Source organism: Brienomyrus brachyistius, chromosome 14 (assembly GCF_023856365.1).
Source record: "Brienomyrus brachyistius isolate T26 chromosome 14, BBRACH_0.4, whole genome shotgun sequence".
NCBI classification, from domain to species: Eukaryota; Metazoa; Chordata; class Actinopteri; order Osteoglossiformes; family Mormyridae; genus Brienomyrus; species Brienomyrus brachyistius.
Genome location: NC_064546.1, coordinates 1,596,609 through 1,610,779, shown reverse-complemented (window position 1 = coordinate 1,610,779; position 14,171 = coordinate 1,596,609). Strand labels below are relative to the sequence as shown.

Below are 14,171 nucleotides of genomic sequence, written 5' to 3'. Positions count from 1 at the left end.
GCTATATAAGGCAGAGACGAAGGAGCTAAAATCAACATTCATAGTCTCGATGTCCTAGTAAACAATACAAGACCTTGAATTGCTGGCACCCAACCAACTATCCATTGACTAACAAAAATAAACTTTACGTTCCTAATGGATGCCATAACCACAAATGACCTCACTATTATATCTGTGCTTGGCTATGTGATTCCACAACATGCTTAACATTACTGCGATACCGTATTGTGCAGTGTTTTCTAATTGATTTGTATGAAATTCCGCATTATAAATTAGTTGTTGTAATTGTAGCCTGCTTCTATTACTGACAACATTTGTCGTATTTGTCATTCTCATTTAATGACAAATGACATTCCTGTAACCTCATACGTAAGCAATTTTTTAAAGTGTTTATGACAGGGGTGGCCAATGTTATCCGCAAAGGGCCGGTGTGTATGCAGGTTTTCATTGCAACTCCCTAATTAGTTCACTAATTAGAGGACTGATTGGCTGAAGAGTCCTCACACCTGGGTGTAAACAGCTGACCTAAAGGTTATCCCAAAAACCTGCATACACACCCCTTTGCAGATAAGATCGGCTACCCCTGGTTTATGAGAACTAAGCCAGTATACTCCAGAAATGGTACTGATCCAAAATGCAAATTGAATAAATAAACGTAAAAAGCACAGTAAACCCATAAGCAGCAAAGAGATGAAGGGGAACTTTTAATCTGTAATCGCGAAGATGCTTTACACCAACATCAACTGACCAAGTAATTTCGGCTTCCAAACACCATGGAAACCAGCAGCGCACTAAGTACCTGGCTGGTCACCATGGGAACGGTTGCCGTACGACGCCGACAACCATCTCCAGGAAGTAGATTCCCTGAGCATAAACACGGGAGTGAAAATGGACGATGGTCTGCAGCTTGGAGACAGCGCTGTGAAAAAAACTGTGAGTCGGGGGGCATCTTTTAATAAATAAAAACATGATATAGGCTATCGTACGACACAGGTAAAGACGATCACCATTAGACTTTCTTCAGTTCACATCCTAGTTTTTCCCTTTGACACTGCATGGTTAGCATTTTAGCTAATGTTAATTGAAAAACGAAGGATGACTGCGCCTAAATGTACCTCCGATTACGATGCATTCAAACCTTTTAAGTCTGTCGAGGATTATACTCATTGTTTTGTTACTGGGGTTAGGAAGTTTCGCTATTAACAGAGGTTTGACCATTCGCTAGTCAGACGATTAGCAAATTAGCAGGCGGCTGGATGCAAAAGGAAAGTAAGCTTTTAGATCATTCACCAAAGCATCGCCGTAAATGTTACCGTTTAAACGCCACAGAGTAAATTAACGCCGGCGATTTTAATCCCGATCGATTCAAACTCAACACCTTTCCTAACTTCTTTGCCCCGGTACGTAAATGTGACAAGCTGATGCAAAATAAAACTGAAAAATGTCAGCTTCACTGCCCTGACTGCTACTGCACTCCAGGCTGCGAAATCGGGACGAAGGGCTCGGCAACCTGCGGAGCCCCCGCCGCCGGACGAGCCGCGGAGCGTCAGCGGCCTCTTCTGCGCCGACTGGGGAGGTAAGGTGGCTGGGCAGCCCGCGGGGTGTCCCGGAGTCTGCACTCTGATTTTGGCTTTGCATCAAAGTCCCTGCGTTGCTGGTTTACTCTCACGGAGCTATACGGATCTCTTAAGAGTAAACGTGTCTGTGTGACAAAACACACACAGGGTGGTGTAACGGGTGGTGTAACGTTATACCAAATTACTACATAGACGGAAGTTGGAGATGGATGTTGTGCTTTGTTATGTTTTTAAAAAAAAAAAACAATTTTCCTGCTGATTTTTTTTTTAATTACAGATTCTTGCTTGGTATCACAATTTATGTAGAACAAAATGTTTATTTTCTGCAGCTCTCCCGGACAGCTGTGGTCTTCTGTGTTTTGCAAGATGTTTACTAACCAAGTGTTACGGGATTTATAACGTGTCGCCGGACCAGCATCCACATGCCACTTAAACGGCTTCCTGACACGTTGCGGTTGCGCTCCAGTGTGAATCCGGCTTTTTACAGGCAGCTGAAATAATATTTATATACAATCTGGCCTGTCTTCATTTTCATTTTCACCTTGAGAGCAGCTGCACTGCTCACCCCCATCTTCATTTCCGGTGAACTCAATCCTTCTTAAGTACCTACATGTCACTATCATGATTTCCCAATCCAAGAAAGATAGTCCACTCACTACCACAGTGTATCACTCATATTAATCATCGCCTTTTGTGGCCTCACAGGGTGCCACCATTAATCCTTACTCAGCGTACGTTGCTAGCTGTCTGCCTGCAGATTTGGAAAGTTCAGGTCCAGAAAGTAAAAATCCAGACCAAGATTTTGTTCCAACTAAACCAGTTGAACATAAAGAGTTGCAGTCACCGAGTACTAGCTGGTTGAAACAAAATCTTGGTCTGGATTTGTACTTTCTGGACCTGAACTTTCCACCTCTGCCTGGTCTTGGTGGTCTAAGACCTCTTTGACTATAGTGAGGTGAAACTGATTCATTGTTGATACACCACAGCAAAATGTGGCCTCTGTATTTAACCCATATGTGACATAGCAAGGGGCAGCTTATTCAGTGCCCAGGGAGCAGTGCTTGGGGGCAGTACCTTGCTCAGGGTACCTCAGTGGTCCTTTGTTGGTTGGAGATTCGAATTAGCAACCTTCCGATAACACGCACACTATCCTGACCATTAGGCTCCCACAGGCGACGGCTTTAGGTGACGGTTGTGCATTATGTTTTGTAAGTGATTCTGTAATATGACACACAGTTTTGCTAAGGTAATAACCATCAGGACCAACAAGTCTCAAGGTGGGTTGTGTTTTATTTTGTGATGTTAGGTGACATTCATGCTCCTGCACCTTCGTCACCATTGTTGGTCTCTGTACTCTGCTCCTCTGGAAAACCAGGGGCTTTCCTGTCCGACGTGGGGACAAGATCAGTCAGTGTCTCAGCCACGTCATGAACTCCTCTCGCTTTCTGGCCTTTGCACCCGAGGTCCTGAGATCGCCTAAAGAATCCTAGAAAATAATCGCGGGCCTAATTTGTACAGAGTTAAATTAGAAACGACATCTATCTATCTGCTTTATTTCAAGTCGTTGGAATTTGGAGTATGGCGGCCTGAATTTGTCCCCTCGAGCGGCAGGCCGTGAGCGGCCCCGCGTCCCCTGAACAGGAATTCCAGCGATGTGTTTGCGGTAGTCTTTCCAAATTAGGCCAACTTCCCTGTTGTAAAATCAGGATTCTCGCGACCCCGGTGACCCAAAGCACACGTGAGATGCATTCTTTGGGCCTCTTTCACTGTAGATGTTTTGTCCACAAACATTTTTTTAAATATATTTCCATCCTCCTGAAAATAACCCTCAATCAGCCCCATATTGGGCTTATTTTTCCAGTTTTAACTGGATTTGAGCTGAGGAAGAATTACTGTACTGAATGCTGCATGTTTGGCGAGACTTCAGCATTAATGAGAGCCGTGGCAAATATGCTGGGTCATGTGAAGTCCCAGTGTTACTTAGCATGTGACGAGGGTGAGGGGTGGGTATGAGGGATTGGGCAAAGAAAGGTGTACAGAGCCCTTGATCCCCCCACAGATCTGTGGACTTGCTCCCCATCTTGTTTCTCTTTAATTAAAGCCAAAATGGCCATTATTTTGATCTCTGACCAGGTTTATTAAACGCAAATAACATCTAACCATCCTCCCATGACCATGTGCCAAGACTCTGCCCTCACTAATAGAGTCTCACACTTGGTCTCTAAGGGTTTAAAACTCCAGCTTTTGTGTTACGCCAGCAGTAAATTTACGTTTTTTTCAGACTATGACGGTTTTGAATCTCTGCCTGATGCTCTAACATCAGGTGTTCAGTGACACAGCAGTTTGGTGTGTCTGGAAGGCGTTTAATGGCCGCATCCGTGTTCTGCAGCTCGTGGCAGTTTTACTTAAACAAAAATGTCCTGAGGGCAGCATGAAAAACGATTGGTTCAGAGGGAGAACCGGATTGTACGGGAGGTGGGTCCAAGCAACTAGAGGAGGCATCTGATTAGTTGGTCCTGCCTCCTCTATTTACTTAGACTTACCTTCTCTGCAGTCTGATTGGTTAACCCTCTGAACCAATCGTTTTTAATTCTGCGCTCGGAACATTTCTGTGTAAATAAAACTGCCATGAGCGTTTCTACATGGCGGTGAGCTGTGTGAATAAGCAAAGTACCCTTTGTTATTTCGTAATAAAATTAGCGGCAGCTCGGGCTGATGATCGGCCCACACTGTTCAGCGTCTGTTGCTGTGCATTGAACGTCTCAGTCGTGTACAGAAAGTTCAGTCAATCCTCTGTAATAAACCCCTTTGTAAGAGCTGGCTTTGTACCCTCCCTCGACAATGGGGATTTGTGGCACCGCAGATCGATACTTAATTATTACTTGTGACCTGTCGCCGAGTGCAGTTCTGGCTACTTTCATACATCTCCACCGCCACCTAAGCGCACGCGTTTTCCCGTGGGTCCAGTTGCCTTTACCCCACCCCTGGCGTCGCTGCATAGATTTCCGTTTGCAGTCAGTAAAAGCAGGATTTACCCAGATAAATGTCTTTGTATGATAAGTGGCCCCCTTTTGTTGTTAATTTTGCCTCCCGCGTCCTTGTCAAAGTCCCATTTTTCTCCTTTAATTGCATGAATTTACCTACCCATCCATCCCTAATCTCCTGTTTTGGCACAAACACAAAACGAGGCCTGAACCTGATTTTATTTGTTTTTTTTTGTAAACACCCCTGTTCAATCGTATAAATCTGACCGCCTCCGAGCCGCCGGGGAAAGATTATTGCCTCTTTCATGTCGCGTGGTAGGAATTCCTCATCGGCGCTGTGTCCTTCGCAGACCCAATTTGGTCAGCAGGCTTGTTGTGCTTGATGAATCCCTTTGCTCCGACCCGCCCCCCCCTTCTTTACCGGTGCTCTCCGCTTCCTCCATTCATGAGTTCGCCTCAAAACTGGGATCCCAGTCCGGCTGGGAGCGGCCTACTTTTTTCAGAATTGGAGAATGAGCGGGAAATGGTTCTGAGCTATTTAAGGTCATCCACCCCCCCCCCCCCCCCCCCACAGATCTTTGTATCATTCCCACACTCCCCTTAAAACGGGCTCACTTTGCGGTAGCCTCTTCTCTGGGCTGGGGGAAAACTTGGGAAAGGGGCTTTTGCTGCTTGGATGCGTAGTGACCCATGATCAGTGTTGGGGTGAGGCGGGGGGGGGGGGGGTCATTAGCCACTCCTGTAGCATCTGCAGTTGATGTTTGTCAGTCTGCCTGATGCTGATGTTGGCTTTACCTCACACTAACTGCCCCTCTTCTGCTCCTGGTCAGGGAGCCCCTCCAAAACCCCTCCGACGGCAGGGAGGATGGGCAGAGGAGACCCCCGGCACCGGCTCTGCAAAGTGAGTGTCCAGCTGCCTCCGTACCCCTTTCTCACCTTGGCCAGCCGAGAGTCAAGGCTGAAGCTGAATAGAAGGTGTTTCTGGTGACCAGGTAAATATTATTTGCGCTGCTAAACATTTACTGGCGTTTCTAAAGTTGGTTTCTGTAGTTTCCCCCTCCAATATCAGAGAAGAATGGTGGCAGACAGCTAGCCTTGGTTAAAGGAGCCATTGAGTCTCATCTGCATCTCCTGGGGGGGCTGCGGGTCTGGGGAGGGCCGTGAAGTTAAGTGGCCGTGCAGCTGTAGAATAAAGTACGCTGCTGTCCTCCCCATGCCTGACAGCAGTATGTACTCCCCCTCTCAATGTGACCCCTCTCTCTCAATCACGCCAGCCTTCTCCTACTAATGCCGGCCGCGGTGATGTCGCGATCTGCCGATCTATCACTCCTAATTGACACTAAATGATCTGTCAGTTTATTGATGAACCTTCGGAGCTGCGATGTCACAGTATATTTTAACCTACCTTTTTTTTTCCCTCCATCTCCGACCGACGGTTGTCCGTCACTTTGCCTTACATGGGTCTTAATCAGCGGGCCGTAATGTGGCCTTAAGTGCTCCTCTCCCTTGCCCCTGTCAAGGGCGGTGAGGCCCCCGCAGAACCGTTTGCCCCCCCCCCCCCCCACAGCCACATAAGTCATGAGGCAGACTGTCTCTCCATCCCTGTGGTTTGCCTCGCGGCTCTCTGACAAAACCTGTGTGGTGCTCAGAAAGCTTTACCAATCTCCATGTTGGTCCACCTGGTGGATTTGCCAAGCCGTGTTACTCGTGTTGCTCACAGTAGGAGAGGAATCTTCCTCCGTCAAGCTAACCTCACCTTCTGTGGCTGGAGGACTTAAAAGGTGTGTGGTCCTCACATAGATTTTTTATTTTGGGGGGGGGGGGTAGGTTGACCTAGAACATGGAGATTTGGGTTTGGGTCTGTGACAGATTGGTGGCTTCCTGGAGAGTCTTTAAATGTTCTTTTTAGCCCTGGATGTTGTTAAAAGGCCTCTATGGCTTTGTCCGGAAAACAAAGTATGTAAACGTTATTTTTATTTTAGTTGCCGTTCTAAATACCAGAAAATCTAATATTTGTCTTGGGGTCTTATTTTAGTAATCTAAACAAACTTAAATTAAAACATTAATAGTTCGCAAATTGGCCTGGAGGACAGCATGCCATGTATGAGTGCATATAGCAAAATATGTGCAGAATGAAGTATGTCGGTTTTAAGGCAGGATTTTCCATGCTGTATCCTGACTGAGAAATGTTGTTCTTCTTATGACCAGAAGGGGGTGCTCTTCAACCAGCATAACTGACTCTGCCAGGCAAACTGCCAGAAATCGCTTTCTTTGACTTTCATGAATTAACATAATAAGGTAACTGAGAGGTCAACATCTTTCTCTGTGTTGAATGCGCGTTTGTTAGCAAAATCAGTGGAATATTGACTTATGTATGCGTGTAGATGGCATTGGTGTCATTCAATGTCATTCAAACAAAAAAATATATTAATGAAAAAGCAATTTGTGTTTTTACAATTGAGTTTATGCATTGAATGTTTTTCTGAATTGAGGGCTGTCAGTTCATAAATAGCTTATTCCGCAGCTTCCGCATTGGACAGGTATGGGAGGAAAAGGATCTGTTGGTGAAGTGACCCTACTGTCCTGAAGATCCTATGCTGAAGCACGGACTGTTCCTCAGTATGCATATTTGACCGTACTTGTCTTCTCCTGTACCTGTTTTACGTCGTCTTCCAGTGCCAAAGACTAGTTGCAAAACTCAAGTACAGAACACAGTAAAAATCCCCGGATGTCATTCTTTCCCTGCCGCAGAAGTCAAGGTCGCATCCTCGGTCGCATCCTCGGTCGCATCCTCGGTCGCATCCTCGGTCGCATCCTCGGTCGCATCCTCGGTCGCTTCATTGCGCTCCAAGTTTGTTTTTTGGGAGGCAAGTTAGCAAGACTGCTCTTAGCGAGACCAGGAGTACGATCTTTGCGTTCTTGGTAGTGAGAACCGGCCACGGGGTGTCCGCCTGTCTCGCTGGTAATGCCTCTGGTGTTTGCGGCTCGTATCCCTATGGAGGGGGGATTAGCGGTGACGGGTCAAGATCGTGGGAGCCCCTTGGCTGCTGTGAGGGTAACATCTGCTTGTTGTTCTCTCTAGGTCTGGGAGACGACCTGCCACAGACGAGCTGGAGGAGTGAGTGACTATTTACCTCAGATTATATCGACATATTTTGTTTCCTATTTGATTTTACTTGATTAACGTTAAAATGAAAATGGGCACCGTCCATGCACTCAGCTGAACTACTGTGTTGTTTGTAAAGTGTGTGGGGGGGGGGCATAAGCCTGGCATCCAGCTCCTTGGCCTGCCGGTTTAGGGCACGCTGGACTCCCGTCCACGGTCCCAGTCTGAGAGGCGGAGGCTGGGAGGTCAGCGTGGCGCTGTGGGGCGTCGGCCAGGCCTTTCGTGGTGCTGGTGGGAGCGCTCGCCAAACAGCAGGCCCGCTTCCCATCAGCCCCATCTGCAGGCCCGCTCAGGCCAGGATGCCTAACCCAAGCAGCCCTCCCCCCCAACCTGAAGGTCGTTGCTGATCCAGTGTCTCCTCCTCTTTCTTTCTGCAGCAGACGCCTGCAGCCACAAACTCCCCAGGAGTCCGATGATGAAGGAGGTAAGAGCACCCCCCAGGGACACCCGCCTTCTCTTCCTGTGTTGTTTGGACTGGACACCCCCTACCCCATTCACTTTCCGAATACCCCTAGAGTAGAGCTTATCAGCTTCTATGTTCGAGGTGACTGGGGAAACTGGAAACGACTGCAGGACTCCAGTTTGTGCTTGACAGGTGGCTTGGGCCTGTGAAAATGTCACGTGCTAGTGCAGCTGGTGGCCAGCAGGGCGGCGCCGGAGGAACCTTACTAGCAACGGAAGGAATCTTGGGTTGCTTTGCTGGACAAAAAGTTACAGCTAGAGCACTTTAAATGAAAGTTAACAAGATAAATGAATAACTAAAAGCAAATAAATAGGCAGAATGGCATTTCATAAAGCCAATAAAAGTTTAGAAACAGCTGCTTCTGCCCACGCTTTGCTTTGCGGATGCTGGTGCATGTCGCAGACAGGCTGCCATCAGGGCACCCCCCCCACCCCCCCCAGCATCCATCTGTAAGTGTTATAGTGTGGAGAAGCTCCTTCTGCCTGTGGGAGAGTGGTCTGGTGCCCACATTTATGTCCTTACTACTCCCTGAGGAGTGGCTTCCCTACCACGTACTCACAGCATGTAGATCTACACCTGTCAGTAAAACTCGGGCCGTCTGACTGTCGCCTCCTCTCCCCTTTCTCCACCACTTCCATTTCGGCTGATAAGACGTTGTCCCTCTGGCCATAAAATGATTTTAGGGAGCCACCCTATCCTATTAGGGTTACCGCTAGAACACAACATGGACCTGACATCAGAAGGTTGTTGTATCAACTCCCTCGGTGTAGCTGTACTGTTTTATTCTTGGGTGTATGGCTTGGTGGGTTAGGGATCTATGCCCACGACTGGAAGGTTATGGGTTCCAATCTCATGGCCAGCTGAGTAATCATGTCTCTCTTTGGCCCTTGAGCAAGGCCCTTAACCCCGAATACTCTGCATGCTGGATGATCGCTGACGCTGCTCCCTGGCCCTGAGCTTTCCTCGCTTGTATGTCGCTGAATAAAAAAATGTAAATGTACTCTGTGATGGGGTCACAGGTCTGTAAGTGGCCTCAGGTTTGCTCGTCTTGCTGTTCGGTACAAACTGAAGTGAACTCATCACCTAAGGCTTTGCTGCTTGAGGTGAACTTGCCCCTAGTCAAAGAAAGTCCCGGACCTTTTTGGGGAGCTATCGACCCTCGCTCACTCTGAATCGATCACTCGAAGTCCACTTGTGAGTTTTTGGGTAGCCAGCCCGCCCCCCCCAAGCCGTGTCCTTCCTCATTGGACCGGGGGGTTGTGTTCTCAGGCCTGAGGCGTTAATGTCACGCTCCTGCAGACTTGGGACAGTGGGGGGGGGGGGGGCACTTGACGCTGGGGCTTTTTTATGTCACCGCGCTAAGACCATTAAATTTGATGGGGGGTCTGGGGGGACGGTTTCTGCTGAAGCAGTGCTTTTGTAAATGAGAGGACAGAGCGTCCGCCAGGCCTCATGCATATGAAAGATCCGCACCCGCATTTATTTGGATATCAGAAGTGCAGATGCATCTTGTCAGCAGCTAAACGAGGCTAGCGTCTTAAATTTAGCTTAATTAAAAAAACAAGGGGGGTGGCGCGGGGGAAGCTTGTCAGTTGTCGGGACGGATAATGATTATCGGCTCTGGTTTGACCGTCTCCGTCTCTTTTGTTGTCTTTTTTAAAGGCCGTTAGCCTCGCCGTGCTGAAATAAGATGTTTGTAGAGGCTCCTGGCCGTGCTGCTAGCCTAGCTGGCTAACGGGGCCAGCCGGTGCAGTCCGCTGGGGCTCACCAGGCCGGGTTCGACCGTGGCATTACGGTGCCACGCCGCTCGGATGGTCCTTTGTCTTCTCTTAAGTGCTCTTTGGGTGGAAGTGGGGTTTTGGGGCATTTTAAGGAAATAAATGTTGAAGCTTTTTGGAATAAAACAAAAGCCCCCCACCCCTCCCCCGGTCACCCCAACATTCAAACACTTCCGAGTTTCCATCTCCAGACATTTAAAAACAAAGGAAAGATTAAAGGCAGATTGCGCAGGGTCAGCTGGGATGTCTCGGTTTCCGGGCAGCCGCTCCGTGTCACCCCCCCCACCCCCCCCCACCCCCAAAGATTTTGGCCAGCTTACAAGGAGGCGCGCTGCTTGCCCCTTCTTTCGGAGTCTAGACAGGAAGCGGACCGGTGCCAGACCGGGGATTTCAGCCTCACACCCTGGAGATGCGGAGCGTGAGCCCACACCCTCCCGGCCATAGCCCCTCCACCGCCATTGCTTATTTATTTACCGTCTCGCCGCAGAAAAAAACCCGCAGCCGGATTCCGGAAATAGCGGCGGTGCTGGAGCCCGCAGCCTGCCATCACGGGGAATGAATTAGAAATTTTCCCCTTTTTTGCTATTGCTGGTATTTCTCCCCATTTCCCCTGTTTTCTCCCCCTCTGGGTAGATGGTCTGCGGGCTGCGTGCTGGGAGAGCTCGCCCCATCCTTCTTGGGAGCGCCGCCATCGCCTGTCCTGTTGCGTTTTGCCAATTAAAGCGGGTCCCTACTGTTCGAGCAGCGGGCTGGCTGCTCTCGGCCTCGCCGCCCCTGCCAGGCCTCGCCGTGACTTCCGACCCCACACAGATGGGCCTGCACTCCAGCCGCTCCCGCCTGCCCGCCCGCTGCCCCGCCCGTCGCCCCGGCCGCAGTGGCAGAGCGGACGCGGAGGTCGGCCGCGCCGAGCACTGACGGATGGGGGGGGCAGACGCGGGCCGCTGACAGGGCCCAAATGCTGGGGAGGTGGGGGGTGCTTTCCGGGGAGCCCCTGGCCCGCGCCCCGCTCGCAGCGGGAGGAGCTGCCGGCCCAGACTCCTGAATATTCATGGCCGCCTGGCCGGTGTGACAGGGCAGCTCTGAGGAGGACGGGGGGGGGGGGGGGGGGCGAGATGGAGGATCAGATGCTAATTCGTACACAAAAAGCCGCCCTCCATTTGATCCCGCCCGCTCCTCTCGGATGTGGACACCTCTGCTGTAACGTGACGTCCGTCAGAGTTACTTTCCGGGAAGTTCTCAGAGGAAGTCGGCTTAGATGATAATCTCCGATCCCCCCACCCCCGCCCAGCCCCGTGGCTCGTTACTGCTGTCCTCTTGACCCCGTGTGGTAAAACGCCATTGATGTTGACGTTGTGTTGACGATTTTTGGGAACAGCTGGATGTTGAGGGATCTGTCTCTGGCCTCAGACATTCCTGTGATCCCGGACCTGGAGGAGGTGCAGGAGGAAGACCTCACCATGCAAGTGGCCGCCCCACCCAGGTACCTCGCTCGCGGGTGGTTCTGTTCGCTCAGGCACCATACCTACGGACCTCTCTTAGGGGCTGGCGTTTGGCCGCCCAGCTGGGGTCCGGTGATCTTTCACCTCACGTGATGGTCCCTCCTGCCAGCGTGCGTTGTGATGGTGACTCGGGACTGTAATCGGGGTTATTAGTCAGCTAACCCAATGAATCACTGGCTGTATCCGATTCAGACCGATACCAGATGAGGTATAAGTTAACGGTACTAGACTCAAGGATAATCACTAGTGTTGCTCGCCTAGGTGTTTGCAGTGGGGCTGGGCCCAGACGGCCAGCGGTCCATCTTGGCCGGCTCGTCCTGGGTGGGGGTCAGCTTGCCGGCAGTGACTTTCAGCATTACTGTGTCTCCCGCCAAGGTGCTGTATCAAAGCCTTGCGCAGGAATAACGGTAATAGATGATTTAGCCTTGGGGCCCGTCCCTCGAGCTCCAGGGGCCCCGTGATTTACGGGCCAGCGAGAGGCATGTCACCCCGTCTCCGAATCGGAGACACTGCCGGAGGTCATTAAGCGAAACCCCACACTGGCGATGTAAGATGGCATCCACGTGTCGCTCACTGCGTGGGCAGCGTTGCGTGCGACGCCTGGTAAGTGTGACTGGCGTTTACTGGGGCGCTCGGGACGCTGTCCGATTCAGGATCAGGAAAAAGCAAAGCCCCCCCCCCAGCAGAACCACATTCACCCAAACCTGAAATGTGTCTCACCACGACATGTAGGCAGCTCTCTGCCTCATCACTGCCACTACTGTTATTATTATTATTATTATTATTATTATTATTTATTATTTATTGCTGCTATTATTACTGGTGCTGCCATTATTGCACATGGCAGTGCTGTTATCGTTTCTGGCCATTGGAGAACCGCGCTTCTGACATTTATATTAGAGATCTGTATTCCCAGCTGTTCTGCCAGCTGGTCGTGGAGTGAGACGTTCTCTTTCTGGACAGTGGAACGCTCTGTCTTGTCCACAGAGGGATGATCTTATCCGGCTGTCGGCTGAGAAACGCATCTCACTCACACTGTACGCTGGGTAATGTTTGTTTTTTTTTCCGCATGGGAGTCCAGCCTCTGCCTTTCTCGTTCTCTCTCTCTCTCTCTCTCTCTCTCTCTCTCTCTCTGTTTCCTCACGCCCAGTGTCCAGGTGAACCGAGTTATGACCTACAGGGACCTGGATAACGACCTGATGAAGTTCTCGGCCTTTCAGACGCTGGTAAGCCTGCCTGCACGGACGCAGCGTCTGACGCGTCCCACCTGGGATGCTCCGGGGCTCCGTGCCTCACCCCCGTCTACCCGCCTGCTTCCGGAGCCTTTGCCACGCGACTCGGCAGGGCGGCCTTTTATTCTGCTGCCATCTTCAGGCCGGACTCAGAGGGCAGATCTCAGCCAGAGCACGGCTGCCTGTCTGACAGACTCTCAGATGGTGTCTGATGTGACCTCACTGCTGCGTGGTGCAGGATGAGCAGCACGAGTGTGACATACAGCATCTGTCTTTGCGGCTGTGTTTCCCCTATCGATACATGCCTCACACAGCAGGGCCTTCTTTGTATTTGTAACTGTAAATGTGCAGTTGTCTTTGTTCAGCTGTTTGTTGTTGCTCTCTGTACAGCTGTATGATTGCGGGCCTTGTTCTGCATGTTCTGTGTCTAAATGTAGAACAGTGTGATTAATAGTTTTAATAATATTTAGCTTTTTTCCACCCCAGGATGGTGAGATTGACTTGAAGCTGCTCACAAAAGTTCTCGCACCTGAGCAGGAGGTGAGGGAGGTGAGTTTTAACCCCCCCTCCACCCCCAAAGCAAGGTGTTTAAATATAGTGGTCGTACTGGGCAGGGGGTGCAACCAGCTGTTTCAGGGGCAACAGGGTAAGAAGAGGTGGAGGGCTGGGGGGGGACTGGTGGTGCATCCCTCCGGTAATTAAGATTTATGAAGCATGGATTAACGCACCTCTCCACCCCTCCTACTTCTGCCCCCCCCCCCCCCCCCCCCAGGAGGATGTGGGCTGGGACTGGGATCATCTGTTTACAGAGGTGTCCTCAGAGCTGCTGACGGAATGGGATCAAGGAGAGAAGGAGGATCAGCTCCCGCTGGCCGGGGTCTGACAGTCCAGCCCTATCCCAGGCTGGGCCGGCGGCCTGAGAACTGCCACACTTTGGGTTGATGTCACCTCCCGAGTTTGCCACTAGGGGGTGCTGCTGCCTCTGCGTTAGTACACAAAACAACAACTTTCCCGAACATCATTTGTGATGCCTGTCGTTTCGGTAACATAAACGGTATGTAGTAAATATCCAACGTTTTAAAAATAAAATAGCTTTATTTCAAGACTTTCATGTTATTGACTCTTATTGACTTTGGAGTGTCAGGATGACCGTCTGATGCATTTCGGGGGAGAGTCGAAGTTTAAGTTTCGGTCAGAGTGGACTAGGCGAATTCGCGGGGTACGGTCCTTCTGAGATGCGCTGACGGAGGAATAAAGTGTCGTTTCAGACCCTCGAATGGATTTCGAGGTTAATAATGGGCTCAGCCGAAATCCAGTTAACAGTGGTACAATTAGCTACGGACATCGCAGTGAACCTTATTATTATTGACCCTGGCATTGACTTCACCTGCCGCTGGGCCTGTAGCAGCACTGAGCTGCCCGCTATGATCCCAAAACGCCACGGATAGATTCGCTATTGACGCCTCTGGGCT

At 50.3% G+C, this 14,171-nt stretch overlaps 1 protein-coding gene across 1 annotated transcript; it reads left to right on the top strand.

Moving 5' to 3' along the window:
- Window positions 1–873: 873 nt before the first annotated feature.
- Window positions 874–13,804, top strand: LOC125707938 (intraflagellar transport protein 43 homolog A). Its single transcript, XM_048975374.1, has 9 exons — window positions 874–933; window positions 1,480–1,546; window positions 5,372–5,462; window positions 7,644–7,679; window positions 8,105–8,151; window positions 11,376–11,448; window positions 12,618–12,693; window positions 13,186–13,248; window positions 13,472–13,804. Exons 1-9 carry the CDS (start codon window positions 889–891, stop codon window positions 13,580–13,582), a joined length of 609 nt encoding a protein of 202 aa, XP_048831331.1. The 5' UTR covers window positions 874–888; the 3' UTR covers window positions 13,583–13,804.
- The last annotated feature ends 367 nt before the right edge of the window (window positions 13,805–14,171 follow it).